The 22,133-nt window shown below is 45.3% G+C and overlaps 1 protein-coding gene across 5 annotated transcripts in view; it reads right to left on the reverse strand.

Moving 5' to 3' along the window:
• The window catches only part of LOC105022081 (nck-associated protein 5), a 133,871-nt gene that overhangs the window by 97,889 nt on the left and 13,849 nt on the right, over positions 1 to 22,133 (reverse strand). For 4 of the 5 annotated variants that reach the window (XR_004575132.1, XM_020042388.3, XM_034289606.1 and 1 more), the window contains one exon: positions 107 to 180. Coding sequence is in view for 4 of the 5 variants with exons in the window: in XM_020042388.3 (XP_019897947.2) it covers positions 107 to 180 (74 nt within the window). In the remaining variant the exon portion in view is untranslated. Of the gene's footprint in view, positions 1 to 106; positions 181 to 15,379; positions 15,459 to 22,133 lie in introns of those variants that run through there. The other variant, XM_034289605.1, reaches the window with a different exon arrangement.

Here is a 22,133-nt window from a genome sequence, read left to right on the forward strand (position 1 = left end):
TTAGCACCCTGATCCTGACCATGACTTCAAAATGGCGTTGTTGCACCAAGACTGCACACAAAGCATTCTGTCAGCTGTCAAAATACAAATAGAAAATCCTGGTTACCTTCGGACATTCCTCCGCTCGTCTTCCAGCTGTTTGAGAAGCTCCTCAATGCACTTATAGGCGTCCATGTACTCCTGTAACCAACAGATGGAGATGAGTGTTAAAGATGGATCCCACATGCAAACATGAAGATAAAAATAACAGTAACATAAAGAACAGCCTAGCAATGTCAATCCTTCACTGTCCTGATTATTATGAAGATCAGAGGTTTTGTTTCCACGAAACAGCTTAAGCCTTGTCCTGATTTTCTTTTTTTTGATTGAGCTTATCAGCAAGACATATTTTTTCAGCCGTTGCTTTGTTTGCTCCACTGACGGTTGTGGTTAGGAAGATAGAACACGACAGTGTTTGGAAAAATGTGTGAGTGATTCAGAGGTTCACAACTTTTTCTGGTGATGGATTCAGGGAGGTAGGGCGTGACTCCAGAAGCACTGCTGGGTGACTTGGTCAGGCTGCTTGGACGCATGCAACCAGCTGTGTGGCGTCAAGGGAGTTTCACCTCACAGAATTCACAGTTAGAACACCACAATGGACATTAAGTGTTTTAAGGAGTTCACCCTGAACAAAATGACAGCCGTTTCATCCTATCCTGGAACTTTAAAGGGATTATGATATAGTCCCTGTTGTAATTTAACAGTATCTCCATTGAATACAACCCCCACACTATCACAATTCACAGACCCCCAAAATGTGCTACTGAATTAGAGCGTAGACCTGGGAGTGTGGAAAAACAGATGTCCAGCTTATTGGACTTTGCCCCTACTGTTGCCAAAATAGCGAGAGTAAAAATTGTGTGCTGAAGAAATCTGCCACCGATCCATAATAATGTACCCAGCTGTGTTTTGGAGAAGCCTAGTGTGTCTGCCTACAGCAGCCGTGGCAACGGACAGCTACGAGTGAATAATGGGTAGTGGCTTATTTAGCCTGAATTAACGAGACGCTAGCTTTGGTATCAGTGACACCTCTCCAGGGTAAAGCGCTATCTATTGGCCACAGATGCTCTACATTGATTTCGAGACCTCCGTCATGTGTCATTCACGCATAATTCAATCACGCACTATTCCTTTGAGGGATTACCCAGCTGAATACAGTTTAGATGTGTCCCATGATACTACCTTGTGCTGGACCGAGGCAATATTGTACAGATCCTGTGCATCTAAATGTGGGGGACCGTTTATAAGGAGCATACATACTGATGGTATAACGTTGTTAAGGGGTCCTGGGTAACTGTTGGTGGAGCAACACCAGGGCTGTGGGTTCGCACTCGGTACTCAGGGTAAAAGAGTCCGCTAAATGACTTGAACGCAAATAGTATATAGCATGACTAGCCAGAGGGAGACAAGAGTTGTTTAAAAGAAACCTGTATTTTCAGACATTAGTGTTTAGATGTGGGAGCACTCAAGCTGTTCTCTTGTGCTTCGAATTAGCTTGAGGGAAGTTCATCTACATTCAGGTGCCGGTAGCGTTTTTGGATCTTAATGATGTGTTTCGTTGTGTAATAGTGTAGTTAACTACTAAAACTCAACACTTCTTTTATAGAGGAAGAAAGGAAATACAGGTTGAGGCATTTCTTCCTTTTCTTCTCTCACTTGAAACCATTTTAGTGTTTTAAACAGGTTAATTTACACATTGTGTCAACGCAGGAATCAATCAGTTGAAACAATAAGAAAGTGAATACCCGCCCCTACTTCTGTAAAAAGTTGAGAATGTTCTGGAGAACTGTAACTCAAAAAGATGGAATTCATAGACAGAGCAATGGATGAATAACTGATATTATTCAAGATTAAATGTAAAATGTATTAAATGTATCGGTACAACAATGTCGAAATTGTAGATTGCTCTTTTAACACACAAACCCAAAGTGATGTGTTCTATGGGTAGCTTCAGTTTAGCTGTACTTCTAGTCTTTGATAATTGGTAGCTAGGTAAACTATTGTTTTAAAGTAGCTTCCCCGACACTTCACACGGGCGATTATCACACTTCAGGGCAGACCTGAGGCCAGCCGCTGCAGGTGCCCACCGTCTCCAGCATGCCTCCGTGGCAACTGAACGTGGCCACGTGCCCACACATTTAGTCGAGTTGTTAGTCAAGGGCACCCTAAGAAAATTAAGGCTAAGAGAGAGGTTAAAAGTGTGATTAGATTTGACCAGGAGGCCTCGTGTTCTTCTCTCATTCAAGAGACGGGAAATCTAAATAACTAATTTGGCCTTCTAATAAAATGGGCCACACAAGCTTCTTGTACTCGCATCTCAAGTGAATAATTAACAATGATGAACTTGGCGCCGGTCATTGGTGACTCTGACAATGCCATCTGGAAATCACAGGGTGCCACTGAATCCAGTGGAGATGCCAGCCACACTAAACCCACTGAGTGTTATTATGACCAAATGAAGTTGCCAAACCTCAATTTGACCATGAACATCACAACCCGCATGTCAAGCCAAGTCTTGGTTTTCCGAAGAGATTCCGTGTTACCATCACAATATGGGAATATTATAATGAACATGGAATAATTACCTGATGCTAATCATGGATGAAACCACTAAGTTGAGATGAATGTTTCCAAACAACAACTATGTTGGAAATAACTGAATGCAGCATAGAGGATTCGTCTTATACTGAGAAATATGACTGAATGTAGTACAGAGGATTTGTCATATAATGAGGAATATAACTGAATGTAGTACATGTCATATAATGCAAAGATTTTTTAAATTTTATTTAGAGACCATCCTTATGTGTCAACAGGACATCCCGACAGATCTGAAGTTCAGATTCAGACCGATAATGATATGCTCCAAGGGAATCTACCTGTCACCAGAGCGCGGTGTCGCAAGAATATTTACACCTCGAATCAAACGCTCAGCAGAACCACGCTAGCCTCTGTTGTCGCCGCGAATAACTCGGCTAATGACAGGGTACAGCCGTAATCCTCAGCCTAACATGAAGGCATGCAAAGAATGTGCCACGGCTCGTCGTAATGTCGGACGGAGGGTGTTTTAATGGGAAGATTTAAGGTCTAAATGCTCCATGTTATGCTGAGCCCTCGGCAGGCCGTCTGGGACTTTTACATGTCCTGGGCGGGGCGTTCCCCCGACAGTTTTACTGTGTGTGCAAACGCGGCGTGGTTCCCATGAGACCCTGCGCTCACACAGGACCTTTGACTCCAACTTCATCAAATGCATATTTCACAAAGCAAACTTGGGAGTGCGACACAGGTCAGATCATTCCTCAAGGCGGTTTAGGTGTCTGAACTGAACGTGCTCGTAAAAATCATTGCTTGCCAGTGCGCGGTAAAATGTTCTGATTGTGATTGCTCACCATTATCTGATGGTTCACCATAATCAGCACCAGACACCTATTGTAATAGTTTCATATATCCCCATATATATCTGTATTTAAACTTGGGATCCTGTCCGTTTTTGTACCATTTGCCTTTGTATGACGGTCACTAGGCAAGACACGGTCCAGCATCCCCGTTTGTATTTTATCTTCAATGCAAGAATCAAGGCGAGAAACAGAACTGGGATTTGGTGTGCTGGGGTTGGCTGACAGAAGCATGTACCCAGCCACTGCCGTTTCCTTTATGTTCACATCTCTGGTCCACGGCGGCAGCCAGTGGAATCCGACCCCGAGTCCCCATGGAGGAGGCCTGTTAAGGAGGCTACAGCGGTGTGGAGAGCCACCCCCCATGGAGGAAAGTTGTTAGGCCCGTATCTCACAGCCTCCAACCGGTCATGTGCCTCCTAATCTTAACGAAATGTTTAAATGGGCTTCCCCTCTCCCAACTGCTGAGGCACTTGAAAATATACCCCACAGCAGACATGCGTACTCATATAGACACACGCCCCCCGAGGAGCACGTATTTGCAGCAACGATCTAGTAGCGGGGTAGGGTCTGTACGTGTGTTCCAGTCTTCCTGTTGCCCTGGTTGTCCGTAATGTTGTTTCCGCTATGGCTGAACATCTGAGACCCAGGCAGCAGACGAGGGCGAGAGATAAGGAAGCCTGAAGCTGTCCAGTAGGCTCTGGAAGTGAGACCACTCGAGAGGAATCAAAGACAAGGTCAGGACCTTGCTCCACTCCCTACTGCCAGCCACCCTACCCCTCCTCCCCGTCCTCTCCTTCTCCCCCTGGGGCAGAAGGAGACAGAGGACACAGAAGCCTTGGGACCTACTTAAACCAACTGGAAATCGGAACGATGTGCAGCATTTGAGGGGAGACGAACGGTGGAACTCCTGAATGGTTTATGGCAGTTCCGGGTTACGACAACGGAGTGTAGGACTTCCTCCTGGAGGCTACTTGGGCCTTTTTTTATGGGTAGAGGGGAATTATTTATGTTAAAAATATGTTTCCTTTTCACATGTTACAACTGATATGGCTAACTGAGAAGACACAGTGATGTTATCTCTTTCCCCAAAATGCCTCTAAACTGACCCAGAGTGTCTCCATTCATCCTCAACCATCGCTTGAATTCAGTCAGAGACTTGGTCAGTTGGTAGCACAGCGTTAATGAGATTTTCTGCGGAGTCAATATCTAGATCAAAATGCTTTCAATGTCACCATATCAATCAGCCCCAACAACCTCCCACCGTCCCCAAGACCCTGATAACACAGCTTTAGCGTGGCCTGGATTTATCTTGTCAAGCAGTTACTATGGTGATTATGTAGTGATGAGTTGACTTGTCATTTTAGAAGTCATTGTGCTCCGTGTGATTTGGTTTTACAAGCAGGTTTGGGGACAGCAATGAGGCTTCCAGGGCCCCGTGACACTCCCTGGGATGTCGACGTCCGGTATAAAGCTACACGCTCGCTTGAAAATGAAGTACAGACCCGCAGTAACACACAAGTGTACATACTGTATAACCGTCATATCTAAAAACAGTGACTTACAAAGGGATCAGTGTAAAACAGTGTAAAAGCTTGAACAAGCTAAACCAGTCAGAGATATTCCAAAACAACCCACTTCAATATTCTTCCCTTGCATTCCGCGTCCAACCAGGGTGGGGCTCAGGACTATGGATTACCTGACTTCACAAAGGAAGCCTGTTCATCTCTATCGTTGCTTTCAGTTCTCTGATGTCCTCTTACAGCACCTAGCCAGTCTCTGTTCTGGTCCCAGTCCCAACACACCACACACACACACACACACACACATACACACACACATACAACCAGACCAGACATCAATACCTCCCTGGCTTCAGGAATCCAAATCCCTCAGATTATCTTTCCAAACATTAAGATACGTTCAACACTCAAACAGCCCCTGTCTCATCCCTCCTCCTCCCAAAGCCGAGCTCTAGCTCTCTCACCGGGGCATTCATTCCAGTCCAATAAGTGGCAGAACAGTGGCGAAGCCTGTTGCCAATGTGAAAAATTCAAATGAAAGAAGAGAAATATTATACATCCCTAACTAAATAATGGCCTATGGTAAAGTATGTGTAGAGAATAGGCAACTACTGTATTTGGGACCAGAAAGGAGACCGCCTGTTTGACAGTATCTCAGAAAGCATAGGTGGACAAAAGAGTTCCTTGTATGAAAGGTCTTCAAATACAAATCAAAAATGATATATGAGTCTTTTTAAAAAAAAAATTTAAAGTCTTTTCTGATTTAAATTTGAATCAAAACATAAAAAATATGAATCCACACCATATATTTATACACTACAGTGATGTTTCTAAATGTCCGTTCAATTGAAATCTGGCACATTAAAGTATTATGTGGCAGGCTGTGGTCAGTTGCAGGCTGTGGTCAGTGGTTGTCATTTGTTATGACTCTCTGGGAACACATTTTCTATCCAGGTGTGTTTAAAACAAGAGAGGCGGTGACAGAAATGAAATAGGAGCCAGGATCTGGTAACAGAGAGTAACGCCGTCTCAGACCCTAGTGACAGACAGACGAAGAGAGAGGGAGAGAGTGGGGGGGGGGGGGGGGGTTAGAGGGATAGAGAGAAACCAAGGGAGAGAAAGAAACGGTGAAGCAGTTTATGGATTCAGCAAAGGGAGGAGAGAAAAGCCTTTAGAAAGTGACCAAGGAGGATGGGAAGAAGAGGCTGAGGCTAACCAGATGTTGGTCATCTCAGCTTCTGTTTGTGCTAGCTTTGACAGGCTGGCGCCGCACCTATCCTAGCCACGCACGAGTGCCTTGGTCAACCTTTTACCAAGAGCGTCAGCGATCAGGTGGCAGAGCTATCCCCTTGCATCATGGGTAATTAGACGCATCGGGCACATTTGACACTTTCAGTCGGTGTTCTATTTGCTCAAAAATAGAGAGAAATATTTCCTCTCGCCTACGCTTAGGAAATCCGCATTTACTGTCTTTCGTTTGTGCCATTGTGTCAGTGGCTCGTGCTTAATTCACACCTTGTCAACGAGGGGTTTGTGGTTTGGTTACAGCTCATTGTTTCGGCTACTAAACTATGCGGAAAGCGCTGGAAGGGTATAGGCCATGTGGACTACTGTTATCCCAGAGCGTCGCGTCTGTGCGAGGTGTTCATGTCCCCAAACCAAAAAAACTCCAAATTCCTTCCCAGTCACACAAAGTTAGAGACGTCTTTTATTACCGCCTCACCTAGCCAGACACCCGTAAAACACAATGAAACCCAAGCCAGTGCAGAAAATAGTCCTCACTACTTAAGTTATGGCAGCAACAAGAGGGGCCCAGCCAGGGAACACATTCACAGCATAACAAATGAGCACGGTGAAATATCGCTTTGTCTCGTCAATGCAAACTCCCGACCCCCCGAGATTATGTTTTTGGAGATCTATATTTTTCTCCATATGCAGTATTTCTCACCTCTGTGACAGGCCTAGTGGGATCCGCGGCTTCAGGTTTCCGCTGCCGTTTTCTCTGTTTAACCTGCTGGCTGATTTATTGATTACGCTGCATGGGTCCCAAATGGCGCTCTATTCCCTATGTAGTTCACTGTTACCGTGGACCCGGTGACTCAAAGTAGGGCACTACGATGGGGGTAACATGGGGCCATTCGGGACGCCCACCTCCTCTGGGCCGACCCATGTGTTAGACAGATGTCAAGGCAGCCAGGCAGGCCACACATTCCTGGGAAAGGCCGCAGTTGGAAGGGTTACGGAAGGTTAGGGTCCGCTTCTTCCCGATTTCGAATTCTCCTCTCCCACCGGAATGGTGGCGAATGCCAGGGAGATAACTCGCTGGCAGGGAGTAGGGAAAATGCTGAAGCCTGACAGAAATGGTAATGTGACGGTGGGAAGGCTGCTTGCTTGCACCCCCCCCCCCCACCCTCCCCCCCCGTCATCCTCCCGTCATCCCCTGGCTGCCACGGATGGTCATCCCCCATTTTTGGGTGACAGTGATGGACAACAGATAGGAAAAAGATGCGTTTCCTGTTTTGGAAAGGGACAGCAGGATGTATGGTTATATGTGACTGCTTGTTGTAAGCCTTTGACCTCTTTTTCAGACTTTGTCAAATGAATTTGGTATGTGCTCCCGGTGATAAATTGCTTTCAGACAGAAACACTGTGGAGGGTGATGACCCTGTATTTCCTGTCATACAGTGTATTTCAGTAGGGAGGCAGGGGCCGATCAAAACAGAATGCTATTCCTATAATATTGAGCCAATAGTGTCCAGTGAAGTCCAGCAGAAAGTGAACATACACTTCAGATGTACCACAACACCCAAATGTTGCCACCTTGATGGCAATGGTCACCCAGTTAAACAATCTCAATAATAATCTTTTCGCGGCCTGTATTCCAATCTGTATATCATTAAGATGAAGAATAAGCGAGCCTAATTGGCCGCATGCGTCCAATCGTCCAGAGTGCTGTGCTTAACGACAGCCCGTTAGGGTCCTGCAAAGAGGTCATTCTGGTTCTCTCTCTCTCTCTCTCTCTCTCTCTCACCACCACTTCATGTGTTTCTTATATGTTTCTGGGCACACAGGCTGCTGAGCACACAGCGGTACCCAGTCAAGTGGTTTAGTTGGATTAAAGGGAATACAGGCCCAGTATCTGTGCAGCCATGGAACGTACAGCACATGACTGACTCTTCCAATAATGGACGGACTATAAACGTCTGTTGTTGTTATTTTTAGGCGGCATTCCACATGGAAATGATTCGGAAGTCAGTAAGAGTTTGGTGAAAACGGAAAGACAGATTACGGGATTACCAACATTAGCATAGCCCAAAAGTATTTTAATCACCTCCCTCGCTAAACTCTTTCTTATTCATAACCTGAAGAGTTAAACTACTTTTGACCATCACATTAAAGAGGCCTTCACATTTTCAGATGTGAACTTTAAATATGTTCTGTCTGATAATGACACCATTAGCAACACATTTGTTTTATCTTAATCTCACGTGGGCCTCTATTTTTAGCTGCCATCTTTGTCTCATTCCTTCCAGATGGAAGTGACTCTGAGAGGAATTCGACATCACTGCTGGTTCTTATTAGAACCCAGACGTGGGTGACATCAGCACATATGAATACTCTCTTGTCTTGGGATATGACGGATGCCTGGGATCACTAGCGCTAACCCAAGGAGCTAACCCCTGAAGGCGATCCCAGAGCAAAAATAGGAAGATAAGTCAACGGTCCGTGGGATATAAAACAAGCATGTGCAATTTTGGCACAGTGATGTCAGTGTATCTTCTCCGCTGTCCCTCAAGAGATTTAAAACCTGACATTTCTTCTGGTTTTTGGAGATGATCTTCTCATCTTTCGACCTTTGATCTGCAGGATTAGCAAGTGATAGTTTGGCTGCTGTGGGGAAATGCTCCGGGTGAGTGCGGAACTTCCTTTGGTTAGGGGCCAGCTATTTGCTTCTAAAAAAACAAACGCCATTCTCTACGTTATTATTTGTTTGTTCAGCGACTCCTCTTTATCTTACCCCCACCACCATTTCACAGGGCCATTATTTCAACCTTCTAGAGGGATTCAAGTAAAAGCAGTTTACTCTATGAAGTGTACAATGGTGTTCCCATCAGATGACCTCTACACTGAAAGCTTCACAAGAGCTATTCAGCCATTCACTGGAACCCTATAATGCAGACGGCACAAGAGCATTCTGCATTGTCGCCTGGCAGGTCAAATGACCAGCAATTTTTTTGCCGTTTTGTGCTTTTGCTGCGCAATGGGATTGAATTGATACGAGGGCATCCAATGTGTGGTATACTTTGAATGAGATGTGTATTTCTGTAAATGGGCTGGAAGATTGATTAAAACATAAAATATATTTTTTCAAACATATTCTGTACAATACAAATACACAAAATGCGCCCGCCAACTTGATATTTTATACATTGATGTTTAGTGAAACACAGTGAAAACACATCCAGAAAGAGCACAACTGCCTTTTCTAAAGGGCCTGACAGAACTAATACAGTTGACATATTGTAAGACCACTGCATCAACAATACGGCCATTCTTCGCAAAACTCTGCAGCTTTCACCGTCAAAGACATTTCAGAGTGCATCTAGCCAGAGCTTTCACACATAAAGGCTCGTTTAGAAGAAATGTATCCTGACAGAATGCTACCGAAGCTCCTCTTTCCCCATTGGGAGTCTCACCACGAAAGGAGAGGACAGCAACCATGGAATTAGGTCAATGTAGAAGCTCAATAGTAAGGCACAGATACATTTGGCTCAACTCAGCCAGGAAGTCTCCTTGTTGCTGAGTCGGAGTTCAAAAATCAAGCCACATTCATTGTTTTAGCACACTACCTTTGATCAGGGCTCCGAGAAGTAATGAAATATACTTGGAATAGGATGCCATTTGGTTCATAGTCTCTAATGTCTCAAACGCAGGGGAGACTAATTCAGCTGGCTCAAGGCTGCGAGGAGTTCCCCAGGCTTATTGTGACACCTACTAACACTGCTTTGCTTGAGGACAGGCAGGGATTGGCTAAACAAATGTTAGGAATAGAAAACGTCTTCCAGGGGCTATGAAGTCAGCAGTGAGAGTCTTGTGTTTTAAGTCTTGTATGATTATTATAGACTAAGCTAGTATACTGCCACAACTACAGGGAGTAACACTATGAGGTATCTGACTGTGCGGCTTACCTGAGGAAAAATTATCCACATTCTAAGGTGCTATCTACAACCTAAAACAGTTCATCAGCTGCCTCCAATAGAGAACCCTGTCTAAAACCCTTCTGGTTCCAGTTAAAAGCATTTTCAGTTTCATATAGGAACCTTTCCATAGAGGATTCAACATGGAACCCAAAAAGTTTCTACTCTGAAATAAAAAATTGTTCATGGAACCATAAAGTGTTCTCCCATGGAGACAGCTGAAGAACCCTTTTGGAACCCTTTTTCTAAGGACGTACTGGTGCCAAGCTAGCACTACACTAGGCTACATGCCCAGTTCTCACACAGCAACCAGCTAACCAACCAACCAACTGTCCAAACCAACCAACCGTCCAACCACACAATCCAACAATCCAACCATCCAACCGTCCAACCATCCAACTGTCCAACCATCCAACCATCCAACCATCCAACCGTCCAACCAACCATACAACCATACAACCATACAACCAACCAACCGTCCAACCGTCCAACCATCCAACCAACCAACCGTCCAACCATCCAACCAACCAACCATCCAACCAACCATCCAACCAACCAACCATCCAACCGTCCAACCATCCAACCAACCAACCGTCCAACCAACCATCCAACCAACCGTCCAACCATCCAACCGTCCAACCATCCAACCAACCATCCAAACAACCAACCATCCAACCATCCAACCATCCAACCAACCAACCGTCCAACCATCCAACCAACCATCCAACAGTCCAACCATCCAACCGTCCAACCATCCAACCGTCCAACCATCCAACCATCCAACCAACCATCCGTCCAACCATCCAACCAACCATCCAACCGTCCAACCATCCAACTGTCCAACCATCCAACCGTCCAACCAATCATCCAACCAACCATCCAACCAACCAACCGTCCCTCAGTATGGCGACCAGCTGCCGGTACCAGATGGGGGGGGTCACAGCACAGCTTGATAGCCCACTGACCACTATTTATCTGCCCCATACAATGGCCTCTGGGCTCTAGTGACCACTGCTTCTGCGGCTGCCAGCAACGAAACACAAAGGCCGGCAATTGACAAACTGACACTGTGAACAATCAGCCCTGGGGTCAAAAGAGATTCCCGAAGCGAAGCGTTGCTCATTCACCTGAAGGGCCAGAACCTTTCGGGGGTGGTGTCACGTCATAAAATGTTCCCCATTACATTTATGTTAACCATCATGAGAAGGTTAAGGGAATCATTGAGTGCCACTAGCCCATTACCATAAAAATGAGTTATGGACACATGAAGAGCAGACTGACAATACTGCCTCTTTAGATAGTGACTACAGCTCAACAGCCGAATGGATGGTGGAGGTCTAGCCAATAGATTGGCACATCAAGTCTAATTCCCTAACCTGAGTTAATGGTGATTATTAGAATAAAGGACCTAAATGGTTTACCTGGCCATTGGATTCCATAACACTATTGATCAATGTCAGGAACGTGATTTGTTTGTTGTCAATATAGGTAGTACTTAAACTGCTATTCCATCATAACATCATTTTCAAAACAAATATAAATAACTTCATAATTACATTATATATTATTTAGGATATTTTAAATAGCTATATGAAACTAACATGTTGGTATATACATAATGTAGGACCATAAGAACAGGAAATGAGGTTGATTCCGCTGCGTGACCGTGATTGGTTGAATCTTTTTGAGAGAAAAAGAACCCCCACACGGGAAACACATTCTACTTGACTTTCCAAACCACAGATGAAGAAGTAAGCTTATAATTAGAGAGGTAAGAGATGCCGGAAAAACAACACCCAATTCCATGGGCGAGAAGCCCACTGCTCCCTACGACATGACTCCACTGTCAGTTTCTGTCTTTAGAACCGAGGGCGGGGCATAGAGGTTGTTGCATCATCCCTGGAAGGACACGATGAGAAAGCATCAGGCGGCAAACAAGGGTGGACCCACCTCCCTCCACCTTGAGTTAAACGCAGGGAAACAAGGCTTGTCTCTGCTTTAACTGCTTCTGACAGGCCACATTAGCTATGTCAAAAAGAATCAGGTTCCTGGAAAGAAATTCCTTATTATAATACAATGTAGTGGGACTCAGTACGGATGTTGAGGCAAGGCAGATCTCTTTGTTTTTATCCACATCATTACTTTATTTTGAAATGAAATACGGGCAAAATGCAACTGCTGGGTTTTTGGGAGAAATATCCAACCAGATTACCTAGTCGAAATCAAAAGAAATATATCTGTGGGATGAAACGTCAGGTTGAATCACACCGATTTCAGAGGGGATGCAGAACAACACTGCTTTGGTTTCCTGGTACTTCCAACACAACCTTGTCAAAGGAAAGTCAGTACTTGCATACTTGCATACTTGCATACTTGCATACTTGCATACTTGCATACACAAACACACACACACACACACACTTCCAGCACAAGCTAATAATAGATCATTGGCCAAGCCAGGACCGGTGTGAAGGACCAGCTTAGAAAATGAAGGAGAAAAAGGGAGGGCTAATGTATCACATTGAACATCAAGTGCTGGGGGTTATGGCCCCAGAGACTATCATTACAACAGATAATGCGAGCTTGTGATACACAACTTTAGAGACTCCCACAAAGGGATGACCGCCTAAGGCCCAGGCCCCATGGGAGAGAACGTTGGAGGCAGGTGATCTTTTGTGTACTCGGGATGGAAAGAGAGTGTGTGAGGGGGTGTGTGTGTGTGGGTGGGGGGGGGGGGGGCAGAGAGATGGGTAAATGGAGAGAGGGAGAGAGATAAAAAGGGAGTGCAAGATGAAGAGAAAGGGAGGGGAGTGAGGAAGAGGTACTGAGAGATGGGGAGAGAGATGGAGGGGGGAGGGAGAGAAAGAGAGAGAGGGAGGTAGACAGAGGGATGAGCCCCGGGCATCATCTCTCCCCCCTGCACACCCAGAAGCCCCATTGTATTGTGTGTGTTGGCCTGGGGAGGCTGATTGGGCCATTACAGGTTGACAATCCATTTTCTCGAAATGTTGTCATAAACGTTTCCACACACATGAGGCGGGAGGGGCATTCGAGGACTGGAGGGAACCAGGCGGATCACCTGTCACCAGTGGCAACAGCAGGCACAGCCTTTGATCCAAGCTGTTTATTCAATTGCCGTGGGTTTCAATACATCACTTGTAGGTGTGAAGCTTACAGTAGACCTGTACAGTAACTTCTTCTATCCTTGCCTGGACAATAAGACCATATGACAATAAGAAGTTATATAAACAGGAGCTCCATTCAAGCTAAACAGAGGAACTGGCCTCCTCTTTGTTTGAATAATGTTAACAACCCAGTATCTCTAACCACAGAACCATCAGTTTCCAGCAGTAACTCTAACCCTCTGCTTTTACACCAATGCATTCATAATCTGACCTTAATTCTTTTTAGGGAAGTCAGGTTTTTCTTTTTTTTTTTTCAAGGGAAAAGCAAACACTCACAGACTGTGATCCTGTTGAAAGTCAACACGGCAGGCAGCATCAAACGAGGACAGAGTTAATTAATCACCTCGGCTTTCTTTTCATGGCTAGTTCCTGATGGCTGTCCTGGGGGCGAGGCAGGCAGGCCATGGCAAGCGGCTCCAGGCTGCAGCCAGAGATATTAACATACAAGGATATGTAAAGCAGTCTGCTCATTTCCACATGCAACTGACAGCCACAGAGACAGGAACAAGCAGAAAGGAGTAACGGCGGATATGTTTTCAATTTCCAAAATAACAAAAAATACAATTTGTTGGACAGAGAAAATGTGGTGAAAATGAACGTCTGTCGATTCACTCATCTGTGGCTCTGACTGACACCAGGTTTTCTCCTTCTTTATTTCTTACAAAGAAAACCGAATGCACAGAATCCAAAAAGAGCATTAAGATGAAAATAACCTTGGGTCACCTGTACAGTCACTGTAAAATAACATTATTCAAAATCCATTTCACTCAGTCTTTTCACTTCACATTTCACTCGCGCCAGATTCTGTGAGCGTGTTTCAAAGGGCAGCCTATCATAAAGCCCACTGATAACATACAGCGGGGATCAGTCAAACAATCAGCAGCAAAAGGACACCACAGCCAGGAACAGCTGTCCCCCACGGCCTGTGAACTGAACACCGTACAAGCAATCCGCCAGTCCATAAGCCAACATAATATAATCCGCAGGAAAAAAACAAACAACAACGTCTCACCTGAAAACTCTCAACAAGTTGGCAACATTTGACAAGGGACATATTTCCATCTGCACATAATCCATTTCCTGTCCAGAAGGCACAGAGATGGGCGGGACCTAAGCCGGCCTGAGTAACGGTGAAAGAACACACACACCGGCACACTGGGCGAAACAGAATGGAAAAGTTCAACAATACATCAAAACTGTCGTCCGGGAGTTTGCCTCCTTGGCCGGCAATTCATCATCATACGAAGCCTGTTAATGTAATTATACAAAGCACACAGCGTTTGAGTGATTTGTCTGTTTAATGCTGTCCCGGTCGCAGTGAAGCACGAGTGCCTTTAGCACGAAAACCAGCACACTTTGGGGTAAATAATTCAGACTGAGTGGAGTGTCTGGGAGCTTGGCCCCAAAAACAAAGCCACATAAAAGGAGGAGGAGAGGAGGAGCGGAGGAGCGTCCTCCATCTCTTAGTCCCCCTCCCAGTATAACTCCTCCAAACACGTTTTCCACAGAAACACAAATCGTTTCTCTATCCGTGTCCGCCGTCGACTGGTGCCACGGAAACCCATTCCTCTCGTCCCACTCCTGGTGGACGCTCCGGACGTACATCGTAAAATCCACTTACACAAAGACACGGCGGCAGTAAACTACAACAACACGTGGCACCATATTGTCCCAATGGGGACATGCTCCACACAGGGGTTCATATGACGGATGCATTCCTCAGAGTGTGTGGAGACAGCGAACTCACAGCACCACCGCAACCATTCAGCAGTTAGTGGCTGTTAGGCTGTTGGCGACCTTTGCATTACCACACAGCAACACCAAACATCACATTACATTCTATATAGGCCAAAAGCATTTTTAGCGAACACCATAGATTAGATACTCCCCAGACCCCCTCGTCACGGGAATGCAACAACTGCCCCGGGGCAGTTCCGGTCTCCCGGTCGGGCTACAGCCTGGACAGTCTGCTACAGCCTGGACTGAACGTGGACCGCTGAATCCCACAGCCAGATGGGACGGAGGGATGATGGACTCACCACCAGTAGCCGAAGCAGAGGCAGGTTGCGTCTCGTTCCACGTCTGGACACGATGCCGCGGTCCCCGGGCTGACTCATGGCGTCGCCCCCCCCCCCCCCCGTCGTCTCCCCCCCCCCCGAACCCCGCTCCGTCTCCTTCTGTCTCGACCTCAACCCCTCCCCCGTCGTCGTGGCTTCCAGCCGCGCCGTCCTTTTCCTCGACGCTTGCCCTTGCGTGCGGAGAATGGCGGAGCGTGCCCGGGATCCGGAATGATGAAGCACGACTCAGGGAGCGTTTTGCCCTGTACAACCCCCCCCCCCCCCTCCCCACACACACCCTCTCCTACTCTCCTTTCTGGGTGCAGTGGCACATAAGCTCTTCCACTGCTTGTCAATATTTAACTAGTTTGTCAAGTTGGATTAAATCACCTGTTCGGAATCCCCTGTTTTCTGTCAGCGCCCAGGAACGGAGGGCAACAATGTGTGTGTGTGCGTGTGTGTGTGTGAAACATTAAGACATTCTCCAGAAATACCTAAACCCTGTCCTACAGTCTCCCGTCTCCTCCAAGCTCTCCACTCTCGGCTGGTCCATCTGTGCCTACTGAGCACCGACTGCTCCTAGCAAATCAGTCTAGGTAAATGTCAGGGAGCAGGGCTGTGTGCGCGCGCGTTTGTGTGTGTGTGTGTGTGTGTCTGGGTGTGTGCGTGTATGTGTCTGATACTTTGTGTGTGTGTGTGTCCTTGTGTCTGCGTGGGTTTGTTCTTGTGTGCGTGCGTGTGTGTGTGTTTGTTCTTGTATGCGTGCATGTGTTTGTGTGTGTGTGTGTGTTTTCAGCGGCAGGAGGCTGAAATGAACAGTGTGATGAGAGTCGACTGGCAGAGCGAGAGAGCCCCAGCCAATGAAAGGGCTCACTGACATTCGCCTCCGGAATATTCTCTCTGTCAGACGCTCGTTCGGTCCCACAGTCGAGCAGTGCAGATGGAAAAGCACCGGCACAGACCAACACAGAGTCCCTGCTGTGCATGGAGAGTCTCCAGTGACTAGAGCCATTTACAACACTTCCTGTCTAGGTGTACTGTGTGTCTACAACACAGACGATTAGGATTTGGAAATGTCAAAACAGTTACATCCAGACGGGTCATTTTATTCTTTATTATTGGGATCCATGTTTTTTAGATCCCAAAAACGTAAGGTAGACGAGAACTGTCCATATTCTCATAATTGGGAACCTCCCTCGACAAACACACACACACACACACACACACAACAGGGACATACAAAGGCAGGAATTCAGCAATATCTACACAAACGCGCACATTTTTATCTGAAATACGCGAAAGTAAGCAATATATGTAGTACCTGTTTCTCTTCCAGCCGAGGAAGAGGTGTATCCCTGTGGATCCCTGTCATCTGGCTACTACAGTGATTGATGTGGGTTGAGTGGCAGGTGACATTCCAGCTCACACTGAAAAGGACTAACATGTCACTCACAGGGCACCTGGGCGGACCTTTGGGTTGGGCGAATCTACTTCCAGATGCTGATCTTGAGTGAGTCTTGCATTTCCCCAGAAAAGGAGCAATCTCCACCCCTTAAAGGAATTCATGATGATGTATCCCTCTCCCCACACGGCAGGGCCAATGTTGTTGAGCCTCACAGGGTGTGGAATTGTTTCACAAATGCACTGTCGTATCGGTTAATCACGCTGTCCAGGTGACTAATGGTTTTCCTGTCAAGTATCAATGACTCATGATAAATCCCACACAGTCTACATTTCACTGGATTGCATAATGGCTTCAGTCATCTTTCAATCAATGTGCAAGTGCACTTCAACTTTGACAATTCAGTTTCTAACTGTGTCAAGTCCATACATTGGCAGTAATATTGCTTATGTGTGTTAGAACCTAGCTAGGTTAAGGCAACATATCACAGCTACATTAAATTAAGGCCTACAGTACATTTTAAATATATTACCATGTGCAGGATGTTTTACTCCTTCTAATCGTCCCAGTAACACCAATAAAACTGTAAGATAATGCCAAAATACATTAAAGATGTGAGTCACACGTTGACCAATATATAATCTTTTTTTTGTTGTTGCAAAAACACATAATCCCAATTCTTTTCTTTTTTCCTTTTCACATTGTCGCCAGGTGCAGGAGGTTTTTACTCATCTTATCAGTAACACCTGGTAGCCTCTCACACTGCAGGCCAAACCAGTAAGGTATTTGGACTGACACTAGCTAAGAGCTTGAGGTGTATTACACCATTTGCCCGTTCACACCCTAATGATTTTCACAATACCCTCAGGGATTAATAAACATGTCTGCTCAAACAATGGCCCCTCAAATTCCATCCACCACAAAAGATAAACCTGAAACAGTAAAACAATCTAAACAATATCCATCAAACTCGTATCTCAATCAAAATCAGATTAGCTTCTTCAGTGCTTTCAAGTGGCTTTTACGTGAGGTCGGGAAAATATTTAGGTTACGTAGATGCTTCCAGAACTTTGGCCTTACGCAACAAGCCAAAGAATCTTCAAACAATGGATTTCTTCCATAACGTGAAAATGCTCTCTGTTCATATGTTAACAGGGAAAAGCATCCATTGAGAAATATAGCCTCATCATTCTCAGCACATACTGTGTGGCGTCATCCTGCTTGCACATGTCAACAACAGCAACACATTTAGGAAGCATACCATGTAAGAAAGAAGCCAGTAGTTGCAGTCTTGGAAGATTTCCTGTTTTGCCAGAGTGCATTAAAGTCGATTTCCATGAACAAGAAAGATGCCTAGCCACAGATTATGTCATAACATCCCGAGTATACTTTGAAAGCTTCAACAATCAATAAATCCACAAACCTATTCACCAATGAGCCAGTCTAGATGAGGGTGTGATGGACAACTGCAAACAATTGAAAAGGACAGTGTTCACAGACTACAGGCCATTTAACAGACCAGACCTATAGTATCCCCTGAAATAAAGCCAATTTAAAAGAGTCCTTCACATCCACCAGCAGGTTACCCTGTAGTTCAGTGTTCTGGGGCCGAGCAGAGTGTTCTCCCTTGTTCCCAAGTCACAGTTTTGGCACACATGCTCAGGGACGTAAGTCTTGCTATTCCATGTGCTATCACAAGACATCGCTGGCATGATTAAACTTGGTTGAATGACACACCATTAACTGGCCTAGGGGGTTGGTGCGTCATTTGTGGGGGACGACAGGTTTACAGTTTCCTTCACAGATGCAGAGTGCGAAGGCCCCTTCACCCTTTGCACTGCTACTCCCCAAAGAACTAGGCTCTAATCCACCATATCTAATCCTGTTAGCTGCCCCTCTGCCAGACCCTACCAGGCTCTGCTTCATTACCAGACACCTGAATCACACTCTGACAACAAGCCCTGATCATGCATGGATCAGTAACACATAGTTCCACACTTCATATTAATAATAATTAGGCATGTGTTTGATTTTCAGATAAATCGAAGACAAAAATAATAACATTTAAGGTGAATTGGCATATCTAGCTTTTTGTTATCATCCAATCACAATGGCATCAAAAGTGCACTAGACCAAATACATTTTACAGCCCCCTTTAGCACTCATTAGGATAACCCATCTGGCAAATTGATTGCAGTTGGAATTAAAATCACATAACAAAATGTTGTCATGAGAAGGCCTTGCTAACCCATCAAACAGATAGAGTAGGATTGCAAGTTGGAATGTAGAAAACACTGCTGCATTTTGTAATCTCAATTAAACTAACATTTGACTAGCGTTAGACTAACCTGACGCTATCAATCGACTAGCATTGGACCTGCGTTGTAGTAATAGACTAGCATTCGACTATCTAAATCTTCTCTGTTTGATTGAATCAATATAGCGGTGTAATCACAATATATGATTAATCGATAGTAATATAACAGTAGTTAGTCATAAAACCACTTAAAACAATCAGCACAATCAATAAAGGTGTACAAATATTGCCCTATCCAATTTCAACTTAGTAGAGATCAGTTCCATCTCTAAACCCTAAAAATAGTTGAGTCCCTCAAGCCTCCTATAGAAACAGTTGTGAAATGCTATCCTGTGCTTTGGGCCTCTGGCTCTTTCAGGGACACCAAGAATCAAGAAAAGACAAGTTTATAGGTTGCAGACCCAGACAAGCAGATATAATGGCTGACATGTAGCAGATCACAAGCTCAAAGTTCCTCGTGGTGCACGTTACTAAGTAATGAACATTGTCTACAAACCTAGACAGATTTGGACAGAGCGCCTCTTCCTATCAGGAGATTGGAAATATTTGGCACAGATCCCAGATCCTCCGAAAGTTCTACAGCTGAACCATTGACAGCATCCTGACATGCTGCATCACCTCTAAATATGGCAGCTGTAGCCACCCAAGTCATGGAATGAGGCCCAAAGTTCCAGGGCATCAAGTCCAGAAGCAATAGGACATGGACAGCTTCTACCCCCAAGCCATAATATTATACGTTGCTTATCAAATGGCAAAGAAACCCAGACCCTATTTCCCTGTTACAGAAATATTCTTGCATGGAGTGTTTCTGTGTCTTCTGTTGTGTCAGTGTATTAACTTCATACTAAATTGTGGTCATACATTTATTTCCTTTGTTCTCATCTAAAATGGTTTGCATTGTCGGGCTAAATGCTTGTTGCTAGTTCTGAATACTGAATTCCAACACTGAGTGTTGTGTGTGTGTGTGTGTGTGTGTGAATGATATGGTGTACATAAGTGTTTGGAGATGCAGCATGTGACTAGAGGCATACGAGGCCTCAGCAACCGTGGCAACCACTTTAATCTATGCCCAGGGCATGATTGGCAAAGAAGAGAAAGTTCCCTAATTAGAGGCCCTTCTTGACTCAATGTGGCCAAGAAGTCCGTTCATCTTATTGGACGGACTGGAGTAAATCGATGACCAATTACACACGCTGGAACAACGCCCTAAGCTAGTAGAGGACAAACTCAGTGCCCTCCTGACAGAGACATAACTCTTTTCCAAAGCTCTAACAATTTGTGATTGGCCTAAATTTCAACCAACTGTCCATACTGGGCTGTGTACAGATGCTGAGGAGGTAATTTTCACCCTGTCTTGTCTTTGACTTCACCGACATAACAACCAACACACTCATGGTTGGTTAAATAAGAGGTTTCCCAGTGGCAGCACCCTACATTTAGCTGAGAAATACAGTTTTTCAGGCTCATTACTGTGGCATGTGCAACACAAATAGCTAACTTACGACACGGGTCAGGAAGTACGACATCCATTGGAAAACACACAGCAGCGAGGAGGGGGGTGTAAACATATTTCAACTCCTTTAGTTCTCCTTTAAATAGGTCAACTGAAACATTTTCCCCATCATTTACTATAGCGAATCCAAAAACACGACTGTGGCTGTACAAGGGTTAGCCTACAAGACTATTTATTTTAGTTGATTTACCAGCAGTGCAAGCCAAAAACAGCAGGCCACCGTTCTCCATCAACCTACAGTGCGCAGGCACAGCGCGAGTCTCACATTTAGATAAAAGGAAATGTTTTACTGTAACAGCAGTGTCATCTATTCCATTTTTTTTTCTGGGGTCATTTCCTATGGACCAATCAACTTCAACGTCCGGAGGTAGTGTATTTTGTCCCACATGCCAAGCATGCTGCAAGGTCCCATTCTTTAATTTAGCATGTTCTCCCAGAGATTAAATACGGGTATCAAACATGGCGAATGGTTTAATATAGCATGTGACTTATAGGTCTTAACAGGAATCCCAACTACATTAAATAAAATGGACAAAGTAGGATAAAGTCACCGGTAAAAAAAAAAAAAAAGGTTGCGCGATAGCAAACTCAGCTAATTCCTGTGACTCTGTGACGCTATGGTGCTAGTTTGGTGGCGGCGTAAACATGTCACAACTCTAGTACCTCACGGCCATAGTGAGAGCAAGTCACCCGACATTCTGCCTGGTTCCCACAGCTCACATTGAGCCAGTCGGGGTGCAGCATGTCACCTGGCGCTGGGAGAACAGCTTCCATTGGCTGGAAAGTTGGGTGACCCCTGTGTCTAGGCAGTCATGTCAAACACAAGGGCTTGATGTTTTGTTACGATGACGTTTCGTTGGGGGTGGGGACAGGAAGGGCTACTGGTTTGACGATTGTTCTACCTGATCAGATCAACGACGAGGCCGTTTCTTTAGGCGCCAAAAGGAGCTGGCCTCAGTTTAACCCTGATCTCAACTCTCCGTCAGGACTATTTGACACATGTCACATTAACACTAATCCACCTCCCAGCTGTGAGCGTAGAGTAGGGCCGTCACCTTCTCCGAGTAAAACACTCTGTTCCTGTTCCAGCGTGGGAAGCTGTCTTACACCACCGTGGCCCGTCAGTGTAAGTACTCTGAGTTTACTTGTGTGAGCTGTAGGGTCGCAACGTTCACTTCATCTATTGGACTGCAAGGCTACATGGGAGCACAGACCTGCTTCACAAGCACACACACGCCTTCATGTTTTGTACACCCATACCTGGCATAGAATGGTGTACACCGACCAGACGCAATCCTGGCACGTCTTTCAATTCACAGGCACTTGATGTATAAACCAAACGATTATTTTTGCGGGGGGATATTGGTTGCCATTTGTGGATTATTGTATTGCTCTATCTCCAATGTGAACTATGGCTATGTAACAGCATCTACACTCAGAATAACAACAGTGGATCCAAACTAGTACATGAAGTATATTATTCAGATCTGGAGCCTAAAAGCTA

This window comes from Esox lucius, chromosome 22, assembly GCF_011004845.1.
Source record: "Esox lucius isolate fEsoLuc1 chromosome 22, fEsoLuc1.pri, whole genome shotgun sequence".
NCBI classification, from domain to species: domain Eukaryota; kingdom Metazoa; phylum Chordata; class Actinopteri; order Esociformes; family Esocidae; genus Esox; species Esox lucius.